The sequence below is a fragment of the Grampus griseus genome, assembly GCF_964374135.1.
Source record: "Grampus griseus genome assembly, chromosome: 18".
Classification (NCBI taxonomy): domain Eukaryota; kingdom Metazoa; phylum Chordata; class Mammalia; order Artiodactyla; family Delphinidae; genus Grampus; species Grampus griseus.
The window spans coordinates 8,837,781-8,863,128 of record NC_139012.1 but is presented as its reverse complement, the minus strand read 5'-3'; the positions used below and the strand labels follow the sequence as shown (position 1 = coordinate 8,863,128).

Genomic DNA, 25,348 nt, shown 5'->3' with positions numbered 1-25,348 from the left:
TAACTGTGCCTTCAGGCCCATGGTACCCCTCCCCGTCCTCAAAGATGAGGGATAGAGTTCCAGTGTTAGCAGTTCAGTTTCCTGGCCTCCTCCCAGAGCGCCTCTGCAAAATTCTCAGCTGATTTGCCTTTTTAAAACCTGTCCTTCCTAACCCTAAACTCCCTCTTGTATCTTCTTATCTCCAGTGGAGTGGTTCCCTTTACCTAATGGTTGAAAGAAGGAGTAACTGCATGTATGAGAATTTTTAATGAGAGAGAGAGAGAGATCCTAGTGAGTAAAGCTTGTGGCAGTTGTAGATGGTAAGTAAACCACTAAATCCCGTTAGGCTTTCTTCCTTTGCTCACACTCATAATGAGGTTTCTAATGAGAGGGATCCGTGTCTGACTTGTTAGTGATCTCTTGTGATTCTCAATCTCAAGTCACCGAAGTTGTTTGGTCATTGAACGAGAAAGCGAAGACAAATGGTTTGTGTTCTTAGGGCTGTGGTGTAGCTTTCAAATTATGTGCTTATTTGGAATACATTTTTAAAATAGATTATTTGCTTATGGTCTTAGTACATGATCTGGCTAGTTTTAACTTTATAGGACAGTATTAACTTCCTCTTAGTGGCTTCTATTTTTGTTAGATTTTCTTACATTTTTCTTCATTCCTCTATTTTCATTTTATTTTATTCTTAAAGATACTAGCCAGTCCCTTCAAAATCAGTGTCTGATTTTTTTTTTTAATAAATTTATTTATATATGTATTTATTTTTGGCTGCATTGGGTCCTCGTTGCTGTGCGTGGGCTTTCTTTAATTGTGGCGAGTGCAGGCTGCTCTTCATTGCGGAGCGCGGGCTCTAGGTGCACGGGCTTCAGTAGTTGTGGCACGTGGGCTTCAGTAGTTGTGGCACATGGGCTTGGTAGTTGTGGCACGTGGGCTCAGTAGTTGTGGCTTGCGGGCTCAGTAGTTTTGGCGCATGGGCTTAGTTGCTCTGCGGCATGTGGGATCTTCCCAGACCAGGACTTGAACCCATGTCCCCTGCATTAGCAGGTGGATTCTTAACCACGTGCCTCCAGGGAAGCCCCTGATTTAAGTTTTATCATAATTTTATCAGTGTTTGGTATGATTTCTGCAGTGATTTTTGTTTAATTATGATTTTGAGCCTTCTCAATATGTTAGAATACTTATTACTAGTATAGACAGCCCCCCCAGAAATGAACATCCAGCTGATGAATTACCATACATAAAAATAACAGCTGTGCGGCCCCTGACAGAGCTGTCAGCCCCCAGTTGGTCGATGATTGGAGTGAGATCCGGGATCCACCAGCCACCCCCTAGTTTTGCCTTGTCAAAAAAAAAAACAACGTGTGTTTGTTTCCTCCACATAGTGAATTCCCCCACCTCCTTTTGGGTGCACCCTAACTGCAGAGCTCTGAGGACACTGCAGTTGGTGTTGGGGAGGAGGGCGTGAGACCAGAAAGACTCCTAGTGATGGACACTACACTTCGTCTTAAAGAGGGGGAATTCTCCAGGTGGAAAAGGAATCTGAAGACTACTCTTGTCACACTATAGGCATTTTTTTACATTCCTGTTTCTCTCTTGAGGGTGGGGGGGGGTCTTCATTTTTCTGTCTTTTTTGTGTCTCCACACCTGATTCCTGCTGGTAACTCAGCATGTATATCTTGAATGCTGCAAATTCCCTTTGCAAAGCTAGCCCAGAAAGAGCCCCAAAATAGTTTTTCCCACAAAGGCAATAAGGATATTCAGTATTACTGTTAGCTGTAGCAGTCAGCATGGCCCAAATGAAAGTCTGGGGCTGACCAAGAAACCACAGCTGAGGAAAATCAATCTTAATGCTAAGTAATTTGTGTCAGGCCATCCAACAATCCCATATGCCTTGAGTACCTAACAGGCACTGCTAGGTTTGGGGTAGTTTGGTGAATAAAATAGACATAGCCGTTGCCCTTATGGAGCTTATCTTCTGACAGTGCAAACAGGTAAAGAGTCACAAACAGTAATTACGAATTGAGTTAAGTTCTGTGAAGGAAACAAGGTACAGTGAGAAAGAGTAATCAGGCTTAGGATGACAAGCACGTAAATGAGATCATCAGGGAGGCCTTTCTGAAGGGGGCGGTATTTTACTAGAAAATGGAAAGGTGAGACTGGGATACCTGTGGAACAACTGAAGAAACAGAGAATTCCCAGCAGAAGGACCTGGCGCAGAAAGTCATGAGGCAGGAGGAAGGTGGCCGCGTCCAAGGAGTTGAAAGGAGACCAGGTGGTCAGAGGCGGGAGTGACTGGCACCCTCGGCAGGGTCTGCTTCCGATGTCTGTGAGCCCACTGAGGGTGTTCAGTGGAGGACTGCCACAACCCGACTGGCTTTGCTGTTGCTTGTGGCAGGCCTCCTGGGAGCCAGCATTGTGTATGAGCAGGAAGTGGTGGTGGTGGAGAGGTTCAGGACACCAGTAGTGAAGAATCAAGGGAAGGTGGGTCTGAACTGTACTTTAGAGGTAGAAGGAAGAGGACTTCCTGAGAGATTTGCTGTGAGGAGTAAACTAAAGAATCTGAGGACTCTGTAAGATTCTGGCTTGAGCAGCTGGGTGTGTGTTGGCTTCCTGAGATGGCAAGGCCTGGGGAGAGACAAGTTTGAGTGCTAAGTTTGAACTTGATTTAAGAAGTTTGAGTGTTAGTGTGACCTCCAATAATGAAATGTTATTGAACATTTTCCCCTTAAAGTTTTGTCCAACCAAAAACTCACTTTCTTCAGACCTTTTCTCAAATGTTAACCTTCTCAGTGATACCTTTCTTGACCAGCCTAATTAGTATTGAAAGCCCCATACCACCTGTCTCCTTTCCCTGCTTGATTTTCTTCCTAGTAGTGATTACCATCTGACGTGTTATATATTTGACGTGTTGATTGACTCCATGTAACACAGAGTGTGTGAGGTCAGGAATTTTGTGTACTGATCATTGCTGTACTCCTGACACCTAACTGAGTGTGGCCTGTGGTAAGTGCCCAAGAAGTATCTACCTGAACACATGAAACCACTTGAAGGATTCTGTGCTGTTTTCTGTAACTAAATCTTCTCGTTAGTATCTGTCAGGCTTTTGGCTTAAAACTTCAGTTCTCTTTTTAAAATGAATGCAGATTTTATAGGATATTTTAGTTATGGGTACATGTGCATGCACACACACACGTACAGGAGCTGGCAATGCTTTAAGGATAAAAACTAAAATCTATAATTCATATTTTAATTGTCTCTTAATTTTCAGGTTACAACTGATGGAAGACCAAAAATCATTGATATCATTGACACAACAGGAAGTGGTGATGTGAACACTGCTACAGTGGTAGAGCCAAAAGATGGTGAAATTATTGGTCTTTCAGGAAGAGTGCTTAAGGTTGGAGCTTTTATCTTTTTATTGAATTTTTTTCTTTTTTTTTTTTTGTACTATCACCTCAAAGCATTTTACGTTTTTACCTTACATTTCATGGTATGGTATTAGTTACCTATTGCCATATAAGAGATCACCTCAAAACTTCATGCTTTAAAACAACAAACATTTGTTATTTTACAGTTTCTGTGAGTTGGGAATCTGGATGTGACTTAGCTGGGTGCCTCTGTTCAAGATCTCTCCTGAGCTTGCTAACTGTCGGCCAGGGCTGTGATTTCATCTGAAGGCTCGATGTGGCTGGGGAAGGGGAATTTGTGGTTATTGGCAGGCTTGGTTCCTCAGCACATGGGCCTCTCCATGCGGCTGCTTCACAGCATTCAGCTGCCTTCCCCAGGGCAAGCAGTCAGAGAGAGCCCAGGTGGGGGCTCTGGTCCCTTTATAAAATGATGTTGGAAGTGGTGCCTGTTGCCTCTGCCATGTTCTTTTCATTCAAAGTGAGTCAGTAGATCAGCACACGCTTACAGAGAGGGGACTTTACAAGGGCATGGGTACCAGGTGGTGTGGACCCTTAGGGTCCATCTTAGTGGAAGTTATTGTTTTTGTTGTTTGATAGTGGGCTTGGAATTGGGTTTTTTTTTTTTTTTTCCAGTATGGCTGCTGTATTCTAAAAATTTTAAGTTTTAAGTGGAAAGGTGGGAAAAGTGATGAGAATGTAGTTTTGCCTTCCACTTTTCCCTTCTGGGAACTTGAACTTGAAATATTTAGGCTTTAATATTTGTGGACTTAAATATCTGACCTTGTCTTATTCCATGTACTTGGCAGAAAGGCTGGGGTAAGCTAACATGAAAGATGATTAGGAAACAAACATAAAGCAGTTCATGAGATATTAGCTAATGGGTTTGTTAGATGGCAAGAATTTGATTGTGTTTCAGTACTCTTATCTTTTCAAACAATAAGCAGAATTAGTTTGGAAGGTAAATTTGTGGTCATTTAGATATCTAAAGAGCTATATTTAACTTCCCATCTTTTACCATCTATCTGAATCATGTTTAGACCTTGTCTCTCAGGTAAGATCGTCACGGCAGTGTATTAGTTTTCTGTGCAGCACAACAAATTAACACAAACGTCAGCTTACCACATACGTTCCTACATTTACTATCTCACAGTTTCTGTGGGTCAGGAGTCTGGGCACGACTTTTTGTGGTCCTCTGCTCAGGGTTCCACAAGACCTCAGTCAGGTGTTGGTTGGGACTGTGGTCTCAACTGAGGCTCAGGATCATCTTCCAGGTTCACCTTGTTGTTGGGAGAATTCGTTCATGACAGCGTGTTTCTTCAAGGCCAGCAGGAGAATCTCTGCAACCTCGGGGGTGACCCCAGTCTCTCTTTTAAAGAGCTTGCCTGATTAGGTCAGGCTCACCAGGGCACTCTCCTTTTGATGAATTCAGTCACCTGATGAGGGACCTTAATTGCATCTGAAAAAGCCCTTCACCTTTGCCATATTACTTCCCATAACATAATCACAGGAGTAGTATCTCCTTATGTTCACAGTTCCGCTGCCTGTCACAGGCAGATGGCAGGCATTCATATCCCAGTTTTGCTTCTTTTCCCGTGTGTTGTGGACTGCATGTGTGACCCCTGAATTCGTATGTTGAAGCCCTAACACCCAGTGTGATGGTAGTAGGAGGTGGGACCTTTGGGAGGTGATTAGTGTTAGTTAGATGAGGTCATGAGGGAGGGGCCCTCATGATGGGATTAACGCCTTGATAAGTGCCCTTCTAAGGGAGAGCTTGCTTTCTCTCTGCTCTGTGAGGACACCATGAGAAAGCCATGCCTGCAGGCCAGGAAGGGCGTCTCACCAGAATCCGACCATGCTAGCACCCTGATCTCGTGCTCCTTCAGAACTGAGAAAACAAATGTCTGTTATTAAACCACCAAGTCTGTGGTATTTTCTTATGGTGGCCCAAGCTGACAAAGGCACCATGTGCTTTAAAAAGAAATACTGCAGGGAAATGACTTTCTGCACATCTGAATTGCTCTAGTTTTGCCTGTCTTTCCCAAGTCAACTTGTTATTTAGAGTATGTTTCAAAGAGACCTGGGATTCCTGTGAGTTACAGTACTCTGGGAAACTAGAGAGCATTCCTAGTAAGTCAGGCAGATTTAGAATCATACAAAGTATCAATAGTATCCTCAAAAATCTATTTTTGAATAGTTGTAGCCCATGCTCTAGATAAACCATCCACACTTGTAATGTTACTAGTGCTTAAAGGTAGAATTAGTGTATTGTATACATGGCTGTGAAGTAAGATCAGAAAATCGATAGATCGGTATTTACATCCTTTCTCAACTTGGTGATATAGTTCTTTAGCTGTGCTATTAACTGTTCTCAGCCCATCAGTATAGTGAGTTTTTTTAATTTAATTTTTAATTGTATCCAATATGTCTACGTAGTTTAAAGAACCTTCTACAAGGCTTCTAAAGAAAAGTTCACTCCCCTTTCCATGGATCACCACCAATTCCTGCTCAACCAGGGTTAAGGCTTTGATATATTATCTTCAGAGTTTTAAATGACAAGCTAAAATACTTTCTATTCTAATTTTTACCCTCTAGTTTTAGACTTTATCTGTAGAATTAAAAGTGGAAGAAAAGGGTTTAGCTCTCTGGTCCTTCATTTCTGAGAAATTTTCTTGCATCGTCTCTTGGGTTACTTCCTCCCACTTTTTTGCTGTTCTTTTATCTGGGACTCCTGTTAAGCAGACACTGACCTCTTTAGTTGATCCTCCAGTTTTCTTATGTTTTCTACCTTTTCTTCATTGCTTTTGTTTGATTTTTTTCCTTCCTGAGAGAGTTCCAAGATGTTCTCAACATTTTCTTCTAGCTCATGTATTGAATTTTGCCAATTTTTAATTGCAGAAGTCTGTTCATGTTCCCTCAGAGCACATTTCTGTGTCATGTATACAGTGTTTTATCTGCGAGAATATCATTGTCTTGAAAAGTTCTGTCTCATGACTTCTTCTGTTCCTCTTCTTCCTCACCTTCTGCTTCCTCCCGCCCTCCCTCTTTCTCCTGATCTTGCTCTCCTTTTCCTTCACCTCCTCCCGACCCTCCTCCTGCTTCCCCGGCCTGTTCTTCCGTGTGCTTTGCTTTTGACCTGAGCGCTTTTCCTCGGGTGTCCCCTCACCGCAGCTGTCTCTGATTTAGTGGCACATGAAAGGTGATTGGAAGTTCCCTGCTTGTGGAGAGTCTGTGGTGTGGGTCTCACTGTAGGGTCACGATACTATCATGGGAGGCCCCAGGATCTCCGTATATGGTATATTTTTTCCATTGAGATGCCCAGTTCCCTCAAAGAGGACCTTCGCCTGTTTGGCCTGGAGTTTGGGGGCAGAGGAGTGAGAGAGGAGCCTGGCCCTCAGCATCTGGGGACCTGAGCCTTGAAAGGCACCCGGGGAGAGTTCTTGCAGACTCTTCACTGTGCTCGTCTCTCCCATCCTCTCTAGAGAGGATATAGACCTCTCTAGAGTGTTCACATCCCAGCTGTCTCTCATCACCTTCATGCAGGATGTGGGGGTAGGCAGCAGGGGACTAATTGGTCCTCATACCAACTTTCCACCCGTCTTCTTGGTTACAGTTCCCTTCTCCAGCCATACACAGACCATAGTTACACACATGTTCAGTTAATTTTTTTTCAAGCATGTGCAGGTGTTCAGATATTTTGCAGTAGTCATTAAAAAGAATAATGTTGTTAGTCACTGGGATTCTAGCTAGTGGGATTTCTCAGAACTCTTTAGTACAGAGTTTTCAGAAAGCAACACAGTAAAGTCTTCAAGTTTCTTTGATTTAACCGTGCTTTAAAATGAGTCAAATACCTGTATTCTACTTCTGCTTCTTCCAAATAGCCTGTAAACTGCTGACGGTTAATGTCTAATTCTTCTGCCAGTTTAAGATCAACGACAGTTAGGTGCTTTGAAGATTCCTGCCGTCTCATTCTCTAAGGATGCTGTTCTAAGCTGTCTTGAGAAACTGGCAGTCCATTACTTATGGCCAGCGGTACTCGTAGGAGCAGGTAGAAGCAAAAGAGTGAATAGAAGGATAACACCTTTCATGGTAAATTGTACAGGCAAGAAGAAAAGTGCATGAAACACACATGTTCAGTTTAATGAGTAATTTAAACAGACGCCATTTTATCCACCCAGATAAGACCGAGAGCGTTGCCAGGCCTCAGAAGCTTTCTGTGTTCTCCAGATCACAGTGCATTTTGCCTTTTGTGATAATCTCTTCTTCGCTTTCCTTTACAGTTTTACCACCTCTATGTGGATACATGGAATATATTTGTTAGTTTTGCCTACTGTGACCTTTATATGAATGGCCTCATTTGTGTGTCATTTCATGTCTTCTTTTCCTGGGTGTTTGCAAGATTTATGAGGTTCAGCCATGATTTGCATGGAGCGATGATGTGTTGAGTTTCATTGCTGTGCCTGTGACATAGTTTGTATGTACCACATTCTGTCCATTCTGCTGGGGAACAGTTGAGTTGTTTCCAGTTTGGAGCTGTCACTAACAGTTCTTTAGAGAACATTCTTGCAAACAAATCCTGTGCACACATGTACAGATAGCTCTAGGATGTGTACCTCTAGGAGTGGAGTTGCTGAGTCGTAGAGATACACCTTTAGTAGGTGATGCCGAACAGTTTTTCCAAGTGTTTGTACTAAAATACATTTCCACCAGCTGTATATAGGAGTTTTAATAGTTGCACTGCTAATAACACTTGGTGTTTTTAGGCGTTTAAAATTTTGCTTATAGGCTTGGAATCTAGCTGTATCACGTTGTGGTTTTAATTTGCATTCCTCTAATTACTAATATGATTGAGCACCTTTTCATATGTTGCTTAGACGTTTGGATTTCCTCTTTTGTGAAGTGCCTCTTCGAGTTCATTTGCCCTTTGTTTTTAATACTGAGTTGTTATGATTTGTGGGATTACCTGTCCTTGGGTTACATGTGTTTCGGGTGTCTTCTCCCACTCTGTACTCATATTTTCACTTTCCAGATGATGTCTTTTGATGAGTAGGAGTTCTTAAATTTGATGTAGCTGGATATCAATCTTTTGCCTTTTTGTTTGGGGCTTTTTGTGTCTTAAGAAGTCCTTCCTCCAGCTGACAACCAGTGCAAATCAGTGGCCCTCAGTCTCACAGACAGAGGGAAGCGAACTCCATCACCAGTCAAGTGCCAGATGAGAGTAGGGCCCTGGCCAGCACCTCGGTTGAAGCCAAGTCGAGGATCCAGCTAAGCTGTGCCAGCTTCTGATTGATGGAATGTGTAAGATTGTAAATAGTGTGTTCTCTTAAGTCACAAAGTTTGCTGTATTTATAACACAGCAATAACTAATACACTCAGCAAAGATACAGAAACTGTAAAAACACTCACATGGATATTTTAGAACTGAAACTTACAATGACTGAAATTTTAAGAAAGCATCACTGGGTGGATGTAATAGCAGAATGGAGATGACAGTGGAGTCTGAGTCAGTGGACTTTAAGATCAACCAGTGGAGAATATCCATTCTGAATACTGAAGAGAAAAACACTGAAAAATAGCTAACTTAGCTTCGGGAGCTTGTAGCTCAATAACAAATGGCCACATATTTGCATCATCAGACCCCAAGAAAGAGGAAAAGGAGTGTGCTGCTGGAAAAAAAATATTTGAAAAAATAGTGGCAGAGAATCTCCCAAGTGTGGCAAAGATATAAACCTACCAATTCTAGAAGCTGAGTGAACCCCAGATAAGATAAACCAAAAGAAATTCATGCCCAGAAACATTCTAATCAGATTGCCAAAAATGAAAGACAAAGAAAAAAAATCTTGAAAATGGCCAGAGAGAAGGGACCCATTGTATAGATGGCAGAGATACTCAAATGACTTTAGCTTTCTCATCAGAAACCCTGGGGGCCAGAAGGATGTGGTACAACATTTTTCCAGTGCAGAAAGAAAAGATCTGTCGATTGCAAATTCTATATCCAGTGAAAATATGTTCGGGGAAAAGGTGAAATAAAGACGTTCCCAGATAAGGTAGATCTAAGAGTATTTATAGCCAGCAGATACACTTTTAAAAAATAGTAAAAAGAGGCTTTTCAGACAGGAAGAAAACATGGAGCAGCAGAAATGAAGGACTAGCAAAAGAAGCAAAATGTCTGAGTAAATATGATGGACTGCTTTGAGTTCTTTAAAATCGTATTTGATAGCAAAAAAAAAATCCTTCCTGTCCCCAAATCATGAAGATATTCTCCCATATTTATTTTCTGAAAACTTTCAGTGTTCTTCTTTTCATATTTGTTCTTAGAAGTCACCTGGAATTGATTTAGTGCTTAGTTTGAAATAAGAGTCCTGTATCCTTTTTTCCATCTGAAGACCCACTTGTCCCAACACCATATATTAAAATTCCATAGTTGCCTCACTAATTTTCAGTGCCTTCTTTTTACTTTGCAACTTTCAAAATGTGGTGACTTTTGGCTTCTAAAGCCTCATTGCCCATTCTTTGTCCTTTGGGTTTTTGGTTTTTTCCTTTTCCTTATTCTAATTTTAGTAGCACTTGGAAGGGAGCACAGCGCTTTCTAAAACTTTACCACATTTAACTTGAAGTCAGTTTTTAAAATCATCAATATTTAGCCTTACATGGTAAAAAAACGGTTAGTCCAGAGACCGTGAATGCCTTGGCCAGGTTTAGCACTGTAGTTAGATGCAGTGATAGCTGAAGGAAAGAGGGTCCATGTGTCCTGGCAGGACCATGAGGCTGACAAGTCTGAAGTACAGTTCTGAGGCAGAAACTCAGATTTTCCTGCGTGGAACGTTAACAACTCATGATGACACTTGTCTCGTGAAGAGAACCTTCAATTCGTTAAGCATCCTCTCTTTAAAGAAGAGTCAGGGGAAATGAGGTGTAATTAGAAATTAAAGAGATTCTGTTTCTCGTTTGAAAATCGGTCTTACCACATTGTGGTTACCACGTAATTAAAACTCTTTTTAAAGAGGGCAGCTTAAAATGGTCAAAATAAGCACTTTGATTCTTTTTTTTTTTTTTTTTTTTTGGTACGCGAGCCTCTCCCTGTTGTGGCCTCCCGCTATTGTGGCCTCTCGCTATTGTGGCCTCTCGCTATTGTGGCCTCTTGCGTTGCGGAGCACAGGCTCCGGACGCGCAGACCCAGCGGCCATGGCCCACGGGCCCAACCGCTCCGCGGCATGTGGGATCTTCCCAGACCGGGGCACGAACCTGTGTCCCCTGCATCGGCAGGCGGACTCTCAATCACTGCGCCACCAGGGAAGCCCCAGCACTTTGATTCTTAAAAGAGACCAAAAGTAACTTCATATTATGAAATACTCAAATATGTAAAATGACATACTCCATAATTGCCTCAGAGTAACGTTAGCTTCACTCTGACTTGGTTAAGGTTAGCTGGCAGAGCCATGATTATACATAATTTCTATTTTCTGATTTTTTTTTTTTGGCTCAATTTTTGTAAGTAACTAGTCTGCCTTTACTTTGAGGAAAATATATAGTCGTGATTTGAGAAGTATCTTGTTCATGGACCCTGCAGAATTTGGTTTCATTTTGATTAAATATAAGTTATGTCTGTTGGATTACTTTTATTGTATTATATACGTATTTTAAGTAATTGTGGTTGTCTTAACACCTGATTATTTTGCAGTCATTTAAATTAGTTATTCCATTTAATCCTTTGGCATTTCACAGCTTTTTGTAATCTCTTTGCGCAAAGAAGTTGTCGCTAGTATAGGGTTACAAAGCCACCTGTGTCGTGAGACATCTGTGATGAAGTAGTCTTTGGATTTGCCAACTAGTGACTACTTACCTTTTTGTTTTTGCAGCGCTTTATTTATTGTTGTGGTTATGTCACGGGCTGTTGCAGGAATGTTAGAGTTAAGAATCTCTATTCTCTAAAGAAAGCTGATAAGCTTTGAATGAAAAGCACTGGTTTGTGTGCCAGCATATTTGAAATTTCACAAACTCCAGACATCCAGTTGATTGAGAAAAGATCGCTGATGAGCATGTGCTTTTTAAAGTCAGTAGATCTTTGAAGTGCTGTGAATGATTGTCTTCCTGTATTTAGTTGTGAGAAAATTTCCTTCAGAGGCTTCCTACCTGGGGAATAATTTGACGAAGAGGGACTTGAGGAAGAGTCGGTTAAAGATCCTGCACAAGTAAGAACCACCAGTCAGTCCACCAGCTCTGAGTGGTTGATGGTCCAGCTTCATAATCTGTACGCATTTAAAAGCTGTTTTTAGTGATCATGGGTCCTGTGATGACAAAGAGTATGAAGGGTCCCCGTTGTCTTGATTGACATTTCCAGTTAGTTGATGCTCATGCATCTTATTATTCATGCAAATCGGGAGGTAAAGATTATTTTCTTCCCTTTGCACATGAGGAAGCAGAAGCCCATAGGTCCCACCTGGTTAGTGGCAGAGTTTGGGCACACTGCCAGGTTTATGTGACTTTAAAATCCATATCCCTTACACCAAGTTTTTGTCTCTGTGATAGAACTAGATTCCAGTTTTCTTTTCAACCTTTCTGTTGTTTGGGCCAGCAATTTAATTTCTTTTTGCTTCTTTGCTTTCTCCGTTTGTAAACTGGGCATACTCTTTACATCATTCTGTTAATTAAAAGCTGGAAGTGTTAGTTTTAAATACTTTGAGATAGTGGGAAAAACTATTGTAAGATGTTATATGTAATTAACATGATTTTATAGAACTTTTTTCTTAAGAACTCAAAGAGCTCTTTTTTTTTTAGTATCTGGGCATATCCCTATAGTATTGTAGAGGAGAGAGAAGTTCTTTTTCTTAATGGGAAATCTAAGGGTGGAGAGGTTCTGTAAGTGGCTTTCCTCCTCCCTGGTTGATGGGCAGTGGAGTGGTGAAGGGGGAGGTGAGGTGTCCTTGATGCTTGGGAATTGAAGGTCTTAGTGGTTTAATGTGATGTTGAAAGCACTTTATAAAGCATTGTGTAAATGAAAGATGTTCTCCTTAAACCATCTCATTGATGAAAAAAAAAAAGAGCCAGAGAGATATTAAGTGGCAACTTAGAATATTAAAAATGTTGCTCTAACATATGAGCCTGCTCATCCAAGTTGAGCCATTCGAATACCTTTTTCCCCAGTGCTATATTATTAGAATTGGGAAGCATTTAGTGAATGAGAAATTTACTTTTTATTTTTTATAGATTCCTGCGAGCTGGACAAATCCCTCAGGCAGATACCACATTGGCATAAAAAACGGCTATGATTTCTATCCAAAGGCTCTCAAGGAAAGAATACAGGTAACGTGCCATCTAGTATCAGTGACTTCTTTTCTTCCTCAAATTTTATTCATACTGAAGAAAAACATTTCCTAAAATCTCACTAACTTAATTGTTTGGGGGGTCTGGGAGGCTTTCAAGTGGTGACTGCTTAAAGCAAGATTCTGTTCAATGGAATGTCACCCATTCATGGTTCTTAATCTTGGATACATGGATAAGTTTAGGGAATCTGTGAGTACCTTGAAATTACATTCAAATTTTGTATATTTCTGGGAGATGGGATATGCTTTCATTGGATTTTTGAAGGACTTTTTTTAACTTCAGAGAAGTTAAAGACAGCCGATTTAAAGTGGATTGCCCTATTTTTTCCTGTTCCTATCGTTTCTATGGTAATTTGTCCCATTTTCTTAGTCTTTACCTAGCTTGCTTGATCCCAGTCATCATTCAGTATTAGGGAAAGAATTACTCAGACCTAAAGCAGCTGAAGGATAGGAAACACAGTCTGTCATTAGAGAGATAAGAACTGTGAATTGAAAGAGAAGGAGCCTGCTTTAAGACAACGTAATAGACCTTTCAGTGACGATGGAAAGGTTTGAAATGTTCATTATCCATCCATCATGGTGGCCATGAGACACAAGTAGCTATTGAGAACTTGAAATGTGGCTAGTATGATTAAGGAAATGAAATTTTAATTTTATGTAATATTTTAAAATTTAAGTTTTAATAGCAACATGTGCCAGTGACTGCCGTATCGGACAGTGCTGCTTTTAGAGGACTGCTGACAATAGTAGCCCATACAGGTTTCAGCTATAAAACAAGATGTGATCCTGGCAAAGGGGCCTCACAGGTAAGACCTGTGGGCCCTTTTATCTAATCTAGTATTGTGATTTGCTTCTCCAGGGGTCAGTGAACCATAGAAGTTACTCAGTACTTTACATATATAACCTTGACTTATTTGTCAGATTCCAATCATTCTGGGAAAAAAAAATACAAAAAATAAATGCACTTAACTCAACTTTTATTGGATACTATTTTATTTTAAAATTTCAGGCTGAAATGCATAGTATTTTTATGCACTATATTAAATTTAATCAACCGTGTTAAGGTACGAATTAACATACAAATAGAGTGGTTAAATTAAAGCGGATCCCCTATCAAGAGGGTGGGGGAAAAAAAACAGGCTAGAGAGGACGGAGATTGAGGAAGCCGGCAGGTCCATCAAAATGCAACTGCAGGCACTCTTACTCCTGTCTTCTGCTTGCTCTTGGCTGAAGGCATTTCCCAATTCTGTAAGGGTTCAAAATAAACTTTTTCTTCAAATGACTGGGATTTCAGTCAGTTACCTGACATGGTATTAGTTATTCTCGGAGAAGGAAAGGATTTAAATTGGGACATATGTGTAAAAATACATTTGGTTGTGCCTTGGTAAACTTGTTCTCTTAAAACCTAGATGTGGTGAGTTAGCTAATCAGTTTTTTATAACTGATCCATTGCTTTATCAGCTTGATTATACATGATTTTTTTAACCTTTATAGGAGAATTGTATAGCATCCCAGCTCATAATAACTGTAAATGACTATCTAGGTTTACCTGAATATTTGTCAACCTCATTGGAAAGTCATTTTTCTGTCTTTGCAGAAAGAACGGAAGGAAAAAATGTGGGACCCTGTTCACAGAGTCGCCCTTGCAGAAGCCTGTCGAAAGCAGGAAGAATTCGACGTTGCCAACAATTGCCCTTCCCAAGTTGGTGCTAGTCGCTTTTATTTAAACGTTACCATGTTCTCAGAGAATTAAGAGTTCTTAGAGAATTAATAGACTCTTTTTCACAAGTTTTATGTTGTTTACTTTTACTAATTTTTCTTTGCTTATTTTTCCTGAAGTCAGTTTACATATGTGTCTATCAATTGTTTAAAAGTTCTTAACAAACATAGAATACACACACGTACAAGTGCATAACTCCTAAGTGTATTGTCATGAATTGTCACAAAGTGAGCACCCCATATATGCAGCACCCCAGCCCCTCTCTTGCCTCTTCCTACTCACTGCTGCTTCCTCCCCAAAGCAGCCACCATCCTGATTTCCGACACTTATCGAACGGCTTTAACCTGTTTTGAATTTTGTAAAATGGAATCATACAGTGTGTGTTCTTCTATGCGTAGCTGCTTTCGTTCGATGTTTTTTGTGAGATTCCTCCATGTGTGGGGTGTTGCAGTAGTTTATTTTCCTTGCTATATAATTGATGGGCCACGATTTATGTATCCATTCTGCAGATTGGTACTTGCTTTGTTTTCAGTTTTTGGCTATTATGAAAAATCCTATTTTGAAAATTCTTGTGCCTGTCTTTTGATGGGTCATAAAGTGATCGTACTAGTTCCACAGGAAACGTACGAGACCTCCCATTGTTCAACATCCTTGCCGTTGCACTTTTGTGAATCAGTTTATAAAATGAAAATAATTCTTGGTTTAGTATGAAAATAATGAGTGCTAGCTGCAGAAACTTTCGGGCAACACAGGTATGTAAAGTTTAGCAAGTGAAAGCCTCTGAAATGCCACTGCCCAGGGATGGTAACAGCAACCTGACATTCGTCCTTCTGAATTTTTCTTTTAATGCATGCATTTCTTTTCTTCTAATGAATTTTTTTATTGAAGTATAGTTGATTTACAATGTTTTAGGTGTACAGCAAAGTGATTCAGTTACACATACATATATATATATTCTTTTTCAGATTCTTTCCCATTATAGATTATTACAAGATATTGAATATAGTTCCCTGTGCTATACAGTAGGTCCTTGTTTATCTATTTAATGTGTAATAGTGTGTATCTGTTAATCCCAAATTCCTAATTTGTCCCTCCTGCCTTCCGCCTTTGGTAACCATAAATTTGTTTTCTGTGTCTGTGTGTCTTTTCTGTTATGTCAGTAAGTTCATTTGTATCATTTTTTTGGATTTCCATATGTAAGTATATCATATGGTATTTGTCTTTCTCTTCCTGATTTACTTCCCTTAGTATGATAATCTCTAGGTTCATCCATGTTGCTGCAAATGACATTATTTTGTTCCTTTTTATGGCTGAGTAATATTCCATTGTATATATGTACCACATTTTCTTTATGCATTCATCTGTTGATGGACATTTAGGTTGCTTCCTTGTCTTGGCTATTGTAAATAGTGCTGCTATGACCTCTGGGGTGCATGTATCTTTTCGAATTGGAGTTTTCGTCTTTTCCAGGTATATGCCCTGGAGTGGGATTGCTGGATCATATGGTAGCTCTATCTTTAGTTTTTTAAGGAATCTCCATACTGTTTTCCATAGTGGCTGCACCAGTTTACATTCCCACCAACAGTGTAAGAGGGTTCCCTTTTCTCCACACCCTCTCCAGCATTTATTATTTGTAGACTTTTTGATGATGGCCATTCTGACCAGTGAGAGGTGATAACCTCTCAGTAGTTTTGATTTGCATTTCTCTAATAATTAGTGATACTAAGCATCTTTTCACATGCCTTTTGGCCATCCGTGTGTCTTCTTTGGAGAAATGTCTATTTAGGCTTCTAATGGCATGCATTTCTTAATCAGAAATGCAATTGTATTAGTGGTTCTCAGCCCTAGCTGCATACTAGAGTCACATCAGGAGCTTTAAAAACTGTCAGTGCTTTTGCCCTAGAGAGGAATTAAATCAAAACCTTGCAGGGGAGGCAAGCATTTTTAAAACTCTTCAGGAGCTTTAATTAACATGCAGCTTGGGTCAAGGACCACTGGCCTGCATAGATCTACGTACACATTTAACTTTTATTAATCTGTGTACATCATCCTTTTTTAACAGCTGTGTAATCTTCTATTAGATCAAGATTTGTTCTTCAGCCTCCTATTGGAGACGTGAAATGTAGTATTTCAGGTGCTACATATAGACAACGAACTTTATAGAAGAGGGATCTGAATTTAATTATCCTTTTTATATTGTATGCCAGAATTGTTTATATAATTGTCTTTTTCCTTAAGGAGGAGTAAATGTTGAATATATTGGATAAATAAAAATGAAGCACAACTTCAGATTTTGGGAATGTGTGAAACTTAAATTTTTATTCATGAGGACTATTCAGGTGAATGTAGGGCAGTCTAATATAGTATATAGTTTTAAAAAGTGCCTAGGTTGAAGCATATGAATTTCCCGTTTTTGTAGATGAAAGTGGTTGAATAGCAGCTTGTATGTACTTGGTCATGAACATAGTATGTACTTAACTTAGCGAATTCTAAAAGAGGTAAACCTCTAAAAGAGGTTCCTGTTATTTATTTGGGTTCTTAAGAAACAAATTTGAAATGGAAATGTTCCTGATATAAAAATCTAAAAGTCGATAGAGAAACTATTTTATAACAATTTTAGCATTACTTTTGGAAATGAATTATACAATTATAGGTATGTGACCAACACCCTTGGCCAAATGATAGCACCACCGTGTAGCACCATGTCTTTCCCAAAGCAGCTGTAGGGAGTGACTGAATATGATAGTGAGTAAAAGAAGTATTTTTTACTGTTTAATATTTTAATTGTTACTGCCACTAAACTGGACTACAAGTTGCACAGATATAAAAAGAAAATTTTCTTACATTTTTCCAGGGTAAAATGACTTTACTATTGGGTCACACTGTGTCTTTGGTGTCTTTGGTTGTATGTTAATATCACCTTTCAAGAGCACAAAATGTGCTAATATTAATGTCTGTTCTAATTGTTTAGGCAAATAAACTAATCAAGGAAGAGCTTCAGAGTCAAGTGGAATTGCTTAACTCTTTTGAGAAAAAATACAGTGATCCTGGTCCTGTATATGACTGCTTGGTGTGGCATGATGGTGAGACCTGGGGGTAAGCCGTGTGTTTCCAGTTCTTCATTTAAAAATCATTTTATCTGCTCTGAAGAACATTAAACCCTCAGAACTGCCCAGAGATTTGGTTTATGTGACATTAATATCTCCAGGCAAAGCTACTTGAGGGCCAAATTGGCTTTTGGGTAGTTTTAGATAAGCCTTTTGAACCTCTTAGTATTTTAGACACGGAAGCTGACCCTTAGCTGTTTTAAAGAATCTTATTTCATTAACCAGATAGTAGTCATTAAACAGATAATATTAGCAGGTTGATGATTGGTGTATGTAGAAATGTTCCTGATTGAAGCTGGGCAGTTTGGAAAGTAAGTGCACGAGGATGTTGCAAAGCATCTACTATAAAAGTTTTAAGGGCAGAGGAGGAAAGTTGTGTAAAGATTTACCAACAGAGACCTAGTAGCTAAGTTGAAGCGAGGCAGCGTGATGCGGGCGGCAGCGTTAGAGCTCAGATCTGAGACGGAATCCTAGCATGTGAGTTTGAATGCTTTATCTGCACCTCTCTAGGCCTATTTCCTCATCTGTTAATTGGGATAATAATCGTACCTCCTTAGAGGGTTTTGTAAATTTGATGTTTCTAGACATAGTAGGTACTGGATAAGGGTAAGCTGTATCTGCTGCTTCTACTACTACTAATAATGATGATTTATACCAAGTTACCTATCACGTACATTTTCTACTTTCTTTCTTAGTGAATCATACACTGAAGTTGTGTTCCTTTATGTCAGCTAGTATGTCTTCTTGAATTACGATCTGGGTAGAAGCAGGAATATGTTCTTAATACAGATATTTGGGCATGTACATATTTCAGGGTCGCCACAATAAACCAGGGACCCTTCCAGAAATTGTTTTGTAGTTTGAGTCCCTGCTCATATGTAAAGAATTGTTTCCCGAGATGTGGCAAACACAGAACAAGATACGGTGATTTGAATGCTGTCTCTTGTTATTTAGTTTATAATGCACCGACTTAAAAGGGGGCTTTCCTCTCACAGATGTGGGTAGTAACTCATCTTTGATAATGGGTATATAAAATTGTCAGTTGAATAGGAAATCTCTACTCCATTTGGGCCTGAAAGTGGTAATAAAATATTTGCATATAACAATATTTCAATCTAGATGATAGTTGATATTCATGCAACTTTTCCATGTATTGTAGTATGTTTTGGTGTGTGTATATGTGCAGGTGTGCACACATTGTGAACAGTTCTTTTCCAAAAGCTTTGCAGAAGCTTTGATCAAGAGTTTGTAATATTAAAAAGTTGTTCAAACGTATGGTTTAGTAAATTTTGGGACATCTACCCCGTGGTATAACACGATACAGTCACTCCCAGTCATAAACCTTCAGTGATTTTTGTCATGGGAGAGGAGGTAAGGTTAAGTGTGAGGAAAATACTAGATACAAAATTCAGTGACACGGAAAATTTACTACAAAACACGCAAAAGGACTTAAGGAAATACTTTAATGTTAGCGGGGATTGGGTAGTGGAGCAGTAGGTGGTTTCAATTAAAGTGTTTCTATAGATGTTGAAAGCACTGCGGACTACGTTGTCCTAAGGGGAATGGCTTGGGGTTAGGATGTCCAGGGGGCCAGTGTATGCTTCCAGAAAGTTTTCTTGGTCTTTAAGGCAATTGACAAAGAAAGTGATAAGTGTAATAGTTTGTCAACAGTATGCTGAGACATCTTGAAGAATTTTTGTGTTGGAAATGAAATTTAATCAAATATTAAGTGAAGTGAAATCTGTGATAACTAGAAAACATTTTAGAAAATGTTAGTATAATCAATGAAAAACACAGCAGAATCATGCTTTCAAGTGCTACTAGAAATAATCTAACTTGTTTTGCACAATACTATATATTGTATGGGACTTTGATTCCCCCACCCCACCTCAGAGTTAGATCCAGAATTTTTTGAAGCGAATCTTAAAGATCTTGAATCACCTTAAGGCAAATCTCGGCACTGTCTGCAGGTGTTCTCATGTCTCATGTCAGAAATGCCAAGCATTTCTGAGGGGAGGTAAAGTGACCTTAAGTGTCTGTTTTGTTTCAAGAATGTCAGGTCTGCCCTCCGCTTGACACAATTCTACTAATTGTTAAACCCCTGTCTCCGCACTTAACCAGGTAACCTAGTATGACTGCACTCAAGTATTTGCCAGGATGCATAGTGTCAAGTGCTGTCCCTCAATAGGGAGCAAAACCTGGTCAGAGAAACACTATTTATAGAGGACGACATAAAGAAAAGACAATTGCTTTCTTTTCAGTGGTTTTTGACCTCGTTTCAGTTTTCCTTTGAGAGTTTGATGAAAAGTGTGGATTCTTTTCACACACACGTACTCTAATCCTGTCCACAGGCCTTCTCTGTCTTCTAACAACTGTCCCTTGAGTTAAGCCAAACAGACCTTCAGAAACGTATACCCTTGCACCATGTTCACATTTGCCCTCTGTGGAGTTATTTAGTGAAGTCACTAAGTTCTGTATTTATATTTTGATATGGTGCTTGAATTGTTGAGTCCCTCCATGTAGATGGTGGTTATAAGAAGTGCTGTGAAATGTGTCACAGTATTTGCTGTGAGAATGTTGTTAGAAGATGTTGATGCCTTCTTTCACCATTTGGCAAATAGCTTCTTTGTACCAAGCAGACTCTCTAGAAGCTGCTCCATGGACTCCAGACTCTGGAAGCAAGTACTCCCTGGGAACATCTGAACCTGACTAGGAAGCGTCAAGAGAGATGTCATTGAAGGGTCAGCACAAGTTAGCTGAGCAGAGGGTAGGAAAGGGGATTGAGGGTAGAGGGGAAAGATCCAGAGAATGATGGAGGAACTGTTAACCGTTTAGTGTGTGATGGGCTGCGTGAGGGAAAGGGAGGACTGGAGAGTGATTTCCAGCATGGAGGCTGGCCAGGTACTTAAATTTTGGCATCAGCGGTGCTGCTTTTGGCATCAACGGTGCTAGCAGATGTGGAAGATTTGTTGGCATACGTTTTATCCGCTAACCTCAGCTCTGATTCCATTTGATGTGCTGCTTGTTTTCTCTATGCCTTACTTTCCCCGTAAGTGTTCATTCTCCTGTGTCTTGCTATATTGTACTTATTTTTTTGAAATGCTGTAAATCATTTTAGGCACACACTGGAGTATACATAAAAACAAGCCGATGATTTCAGAGATTCTTCTTCCCAAATTCTTCTTTTGTAGTGTGTTAATGAAATGTATGCCTTAGTATTTATAATAATGCCCTCTCTACACTATACTAGTGGGCTTCCATTAATTCATTATAGCGATTGTGATTGATGTACTTAGCTTGTTAAAACACAGTTGTTCTTATTTAGAAAATGAGCAGAAAGGTCTAATAGCTAAACACATAGTGTTGACCCTTAAATGACGTACGTTTCATTTATGACTGTTTTAGATTTATTTAGTTTTCATCAGTCTGTCTTCTAAAGTGTTTGGAATATATATTTTAAAAATTTTAAAGTTAATAAAATGAGGAAAGAGCAGACAGGAGGACAACCATAAGACTGTAGAAAATGCTTCTTGTGAAAAACAAACGTTTGCCTAAGGCTGTTATAAATGTGCGTCCGAGGCTCCGTGTAGTTCATCTAGCTTCGAGGGCCCACCTGTGCTGTTGGATTCATGAAATCAGTTCTAAAAGAATCAGAAGGAAGCAGGGCCTAAACTATGTTGTCAGAATCACCCTAAACTATTCTAAAGGTCGAGGCTAAGCTTTGGTCTGATTCCTTAAGCAGATAGATGGTCTTGTGCCTGGAGTTTCGTGAAGGACAGTTCCTAAAGCTCTGTACATGACTTCATTTAAGGGCTGGTTCCTGTAAGTTATTTTACCTTATCTTTACTGTCTACTCCATGAAACATGCAGTTGCCATGTTTGTTATGGTAAAAGCAGATAGAGTGGTGAGAAGATATCTGAGAAACAGTATTGTGTAATTTTTTAAAAAGTAAGAAAATAAGATAAATTTCATTACCTACTCTTTATTCTCATCTTACAGAGCCTGCATTGCTTCAAATGAAGACGGGGATTTGAGTAAATCTACTGTTTTGAGAAATTACAGAGAGGCCCAGGAATATGGCTCTTTTGGCACAGCTGAGATGTTGAATTACTCCGTTAATATATATGATGATGGAAACCTGCTCTCCATAGTGACGAGTGGAGGTATTCTGCTTCAGACTTGCTAACTAGAGATAAATTTACAAAGTGGTAAGATGACAAATTCTTCTAGCCAGAAGCAGTCTTATAGAGAAGTTAATCGAATGGTCCCTACTAAAGAACTAGGTCTGGAATAATAGATGTGACTTGATTCCCTGGAAATTCCCTGGCTTTTTTTAAAGCCATAACCATGTAGGCTCCATTCGAGGAGTATAAGCATGGGCCAACCACAAAAAATAGATCAGCATAATTCATCTTATGAACAGTAATTTCACCTCCAAATATTAACCCTTGAAAATTCACCCATGAGTGCAAAGAGTCAGGTAAAAGGATCCTCACTACAGCATTCTATGTAATTTTGAAAAAGTTGTAAACTTTTTAAATGCCCATCAACAAAAGAATACGTTTTTTAAAAAACTTGTATTATTCATCCTGTGGAATACATTATATAGGAATGAAAATGAATAAATTTACATATTCCTGTATGCATAAATCTCAGATACATAAACTTTACTGAAAAAAATTATGCATGGTAAAACATTTGTGTAAAATTTTTAAACATGCCAAGCAGTACTATATTATGTTTATACGTGTGTGTGTGTGGTAAAAATATGAAAACATAGGTGGGAAGAATGTGCGTACCAGCTTCAGGGTAAGGGTAGTTGTTACTTCTGGGGAGGGAGAAGGAGAGTGAAGTAGGACAGCCAGCTCTTTCCCTCCCCCTCCCCAAGCTCTGTTGAGGTATAGCTGAAGTACAAGAAACTGCACATATGGATACACACGGTTTGGTAAGTTTTGATATGTGCATACACCCAGGACACCATCACCACAGTCAAAATTACGAACATATTCATCACCCCCAAAAGTTGGCATGTCTTCCTTTATAACCCAGCCCTGTCTCCACGCACATCCTCAGGTAGCCGCTAAACTGCTTTCTGTCCACTCTAGATTACTTTACATTTTCTAGAATTTTATATAAATGGAATTGAAGAAAAATTTTTTTTGCCTGCCTATTTCAGAATCCATATTGTGACTGTAAACTAGCTTGTTCCTTATTGTTGAGTAGTGTTTCGTCATGTGCATCCACCATGGTTTGTTTATCCATTCATCTGTTGATGCACATTTGGATTGTTTCAACAGTTGCGTACAGGTCTTTGTAGAAATATGTTTTTGTTTAATTTGGACCAGTGTCTGAGAGAACTGGTTGGGTGTGGTGGTTGCCTATTTAAGACTCTCGGAGCTCCTCTTCACAGCAGCTGCTCCCTTAGCGCCCCGCAGCAGAGTGTGAGTGCACGGCCCCACCCACGGTTGCCATGTCAGGCTCAGAACTGTAGTAAGAGGCATCTCAGTGTGGCTTTCGTTTGTATTTTCCGGGTGACTAATGGAGTTAAACATCTTTTCATACATATATTTGCCATTTGGTTATTCTCTTTTGGGAAATGCTTTTTCAAGTGTATTACCCATTTTTCTTTTGAATTTGAAAGATTATGTTCTGGATATAAGCTCTTTGTCAGTTACATATGTTGCAAATATTTTCTCGCCTTTGTGACTTACATTTTCACTCTCAGTGAAACGGGTAGGATCCAGGATGGCAGAATAGTGTGTGTAATTCATTTTTTTGTGAATTATCGTTAAGAGACTTAAGATAATAATACACTGTTAGATGTTAAGATGAGACTATATTTTTATTCTATGACTTTTATTGTGATTAATAATGTGCAAATTGAATCTAATGGTTAAAACTTGGAGTCTCTGAGGATGTTTTGTCATCTTCTCCCCTTTTTGCCTCTAGGAGCTCACGGAACACACGTAGCCAGTATAGCTGCCGGGCATTTTCCAGAAGAACCTGAACGGAATGGCGTGGCTCCTGGTGCTCAGATTCTTTCCATCAAGATTGGTGATACAAGACTAAGCACAATGGAAACGGGCACGGGCCTTATCAGAGCTGTGAGTATTTGTGAGCTGTTGACTTCGAAGACTAATGATTAATGATCATGGATGTTTTCAGGTTTATAAAGTGCTCTGGCTTTACAAAAAATATTGGAACTGTATTTGGTGTATAGGACTTCGTTTTTAAAAGCAAAAATGCTTAATTCATTTATATATTTTTATTGAAAATTATCAGGATAAAGTTTTTTGGAAACTATGAAAGTATTATTTACATTATACTCTCACTTCTAGTAAATCCCTTAGGAAGTTGTTTTGAGCTACTTTAAAAATTAAAAAGACCTCTTCGCCAGCTTGCTCCATCAGTGTGAGAAGAATTTATTATTCTGCATTTCATTTTAACATATGAATTATATTTTACTTCAGCAAATTTAGACTTTAATAAGAACCATTCCATCCCCCTTCCTCTCCCCAACTCCACTCTGCAAATGCTAGTTTGTTTCTTATTGACTACTTCCTGTACTCTGTGACTCCCTCCTACATTTTTTTAAGTTTATCAACCATATGCCTGAGGATAACTTATAAATTTAGATTTGAATTGGAATACAATTGGTTAAGAAACTATGGGATTCCATGCCTTTATTGTACTGGCTCATCTGTTTCTATAAATGGCTGCCTAAACTGGACTCTTAATCTTTTCAATAGATGATAGAGGTTATAAATCATAAGTGTGATCTTGTCAACTACAGCTATGGAGAAGCAACTCACTGGCCAAATTCTGGGTGAGTGTTCTTTGGCAATTGTCAGCCATAGAAGCTTAGCTGATGAAAAGTATTAAATGCTTTTTAGAACTGGATTGGATATCACAACTGAAAAAGAGCAGACTCGGTGGGTAGATGATAACTGTCTGTCTCTGAGAACCCCGCCCCCATTCCCACAGTCACATCTTTGATGTAGTTTTCCCCTCCTAGCCAGCCAGGTGGACCCGAGGGCCCATCTGTCACTAGAATTCCTCATCCACACGCAGCCTGACCTCTTCCAGGTGTACTTTCCTGACAAAATCTAGACTTGTGGAAGCCCGGCAGATCCTTCAGTGATCCCACAACTCATCTGCCCGGGTCTGTGGAGGTCACACTGATGTCATACTTTGTTTAGGACCGCGAATCGGAGATGTTCATCAGCGTCGTCTTTGGTCACACTGCACGTGCCCCTGCACTCCTGGACGGCCATTTTACACCTCCTTTTCTCCTTGGAGCCTTTCAGCGACCTCCCCTTTCATTCCTCAGCTGATGTCCTCACGTCTTTCTTTCCCAGAGAAAACAGAAGCACTCAGAGGGAACCTCCATGCCCTTTCTGTGACCTGTCTGACCCAACCTTCTGCCTTCCCTTGCTCTGTAATGAAAGAAGTGCTGGGATCGAAAGCCACTCAGGCACTTACGATCTGGCTCTCATCTCCTCTTTCCTCAAAGACTGCTCCAGCATCATCCCTCGCCTTTCCTGGGTTGTCATTACTACACAGACATGCTCTAGTACCTGCTAGCTTTAAAATTAACTTACTAAAAAACCTCTTCATTTCACACAGCCTTCACTTACTTTCCCAGCAAAACTTAGTTATTACGTATGTTCACTGTTTTCCATGGACATGTCTCACTGCCCCACCCCATCCATGCCTGTGCCGTCAGGATCTTCCTGCTGCCAAGTCCATTGGCTTAGCCTTGACTTCATGTTGCCTCACCTCTTTGTCCTTCATAGTACTAACTT

At 39.8% G+C, this 25,348-nt stretch overlaps 1 protein-coding gene across 5 annotated transcripts in view; it reads left to right on the top strand.

Annotated features, from left to right (window-relative positions):
• TPP2 (tripeptidyl peptidase 2) overlaps positions 1–25,348 on the top strand; it is a 67,595-nt gene that overhangs the window by 4,553 nt on the left and 37,694 nt on the right. For all 5 annotated transcript variants that reach the window (XR_014298063.1, XM_082675677.1, XM_082675675.1 and 2 more), the window contains exons 2-8: positions 3,257–3,385; positions 12,600–12,695; positions 14,313–14,417; positions 17,407–17,531; positions 21,543–21,706; positions 23,493–23,647; positions 24,293–24,369. Coding sequence is in view for 4 of the 5 variants with exons in the window: in XM_082675677.1 (XP_082531803.1) it covers positions 3,257–3,385; positions 12,600–12,695; positions 14,313–14,417; positions 17,407–17,531; positions 21,543–21,706; positions 23,493–23,647; positions 24,293–24,369 (851 nt within the window). In the remaining variant the exon portion in view is untranslated. The remainder of the gene's footprint in view (positions 1–3,256; positions 3,386–12,599; positions 12,696–14,312; positions 14,418–17,406; positions 17,532–21,542; positions 21,707–23,492; positions 23,648–24,292; positions 24,370–25,348) is intronic.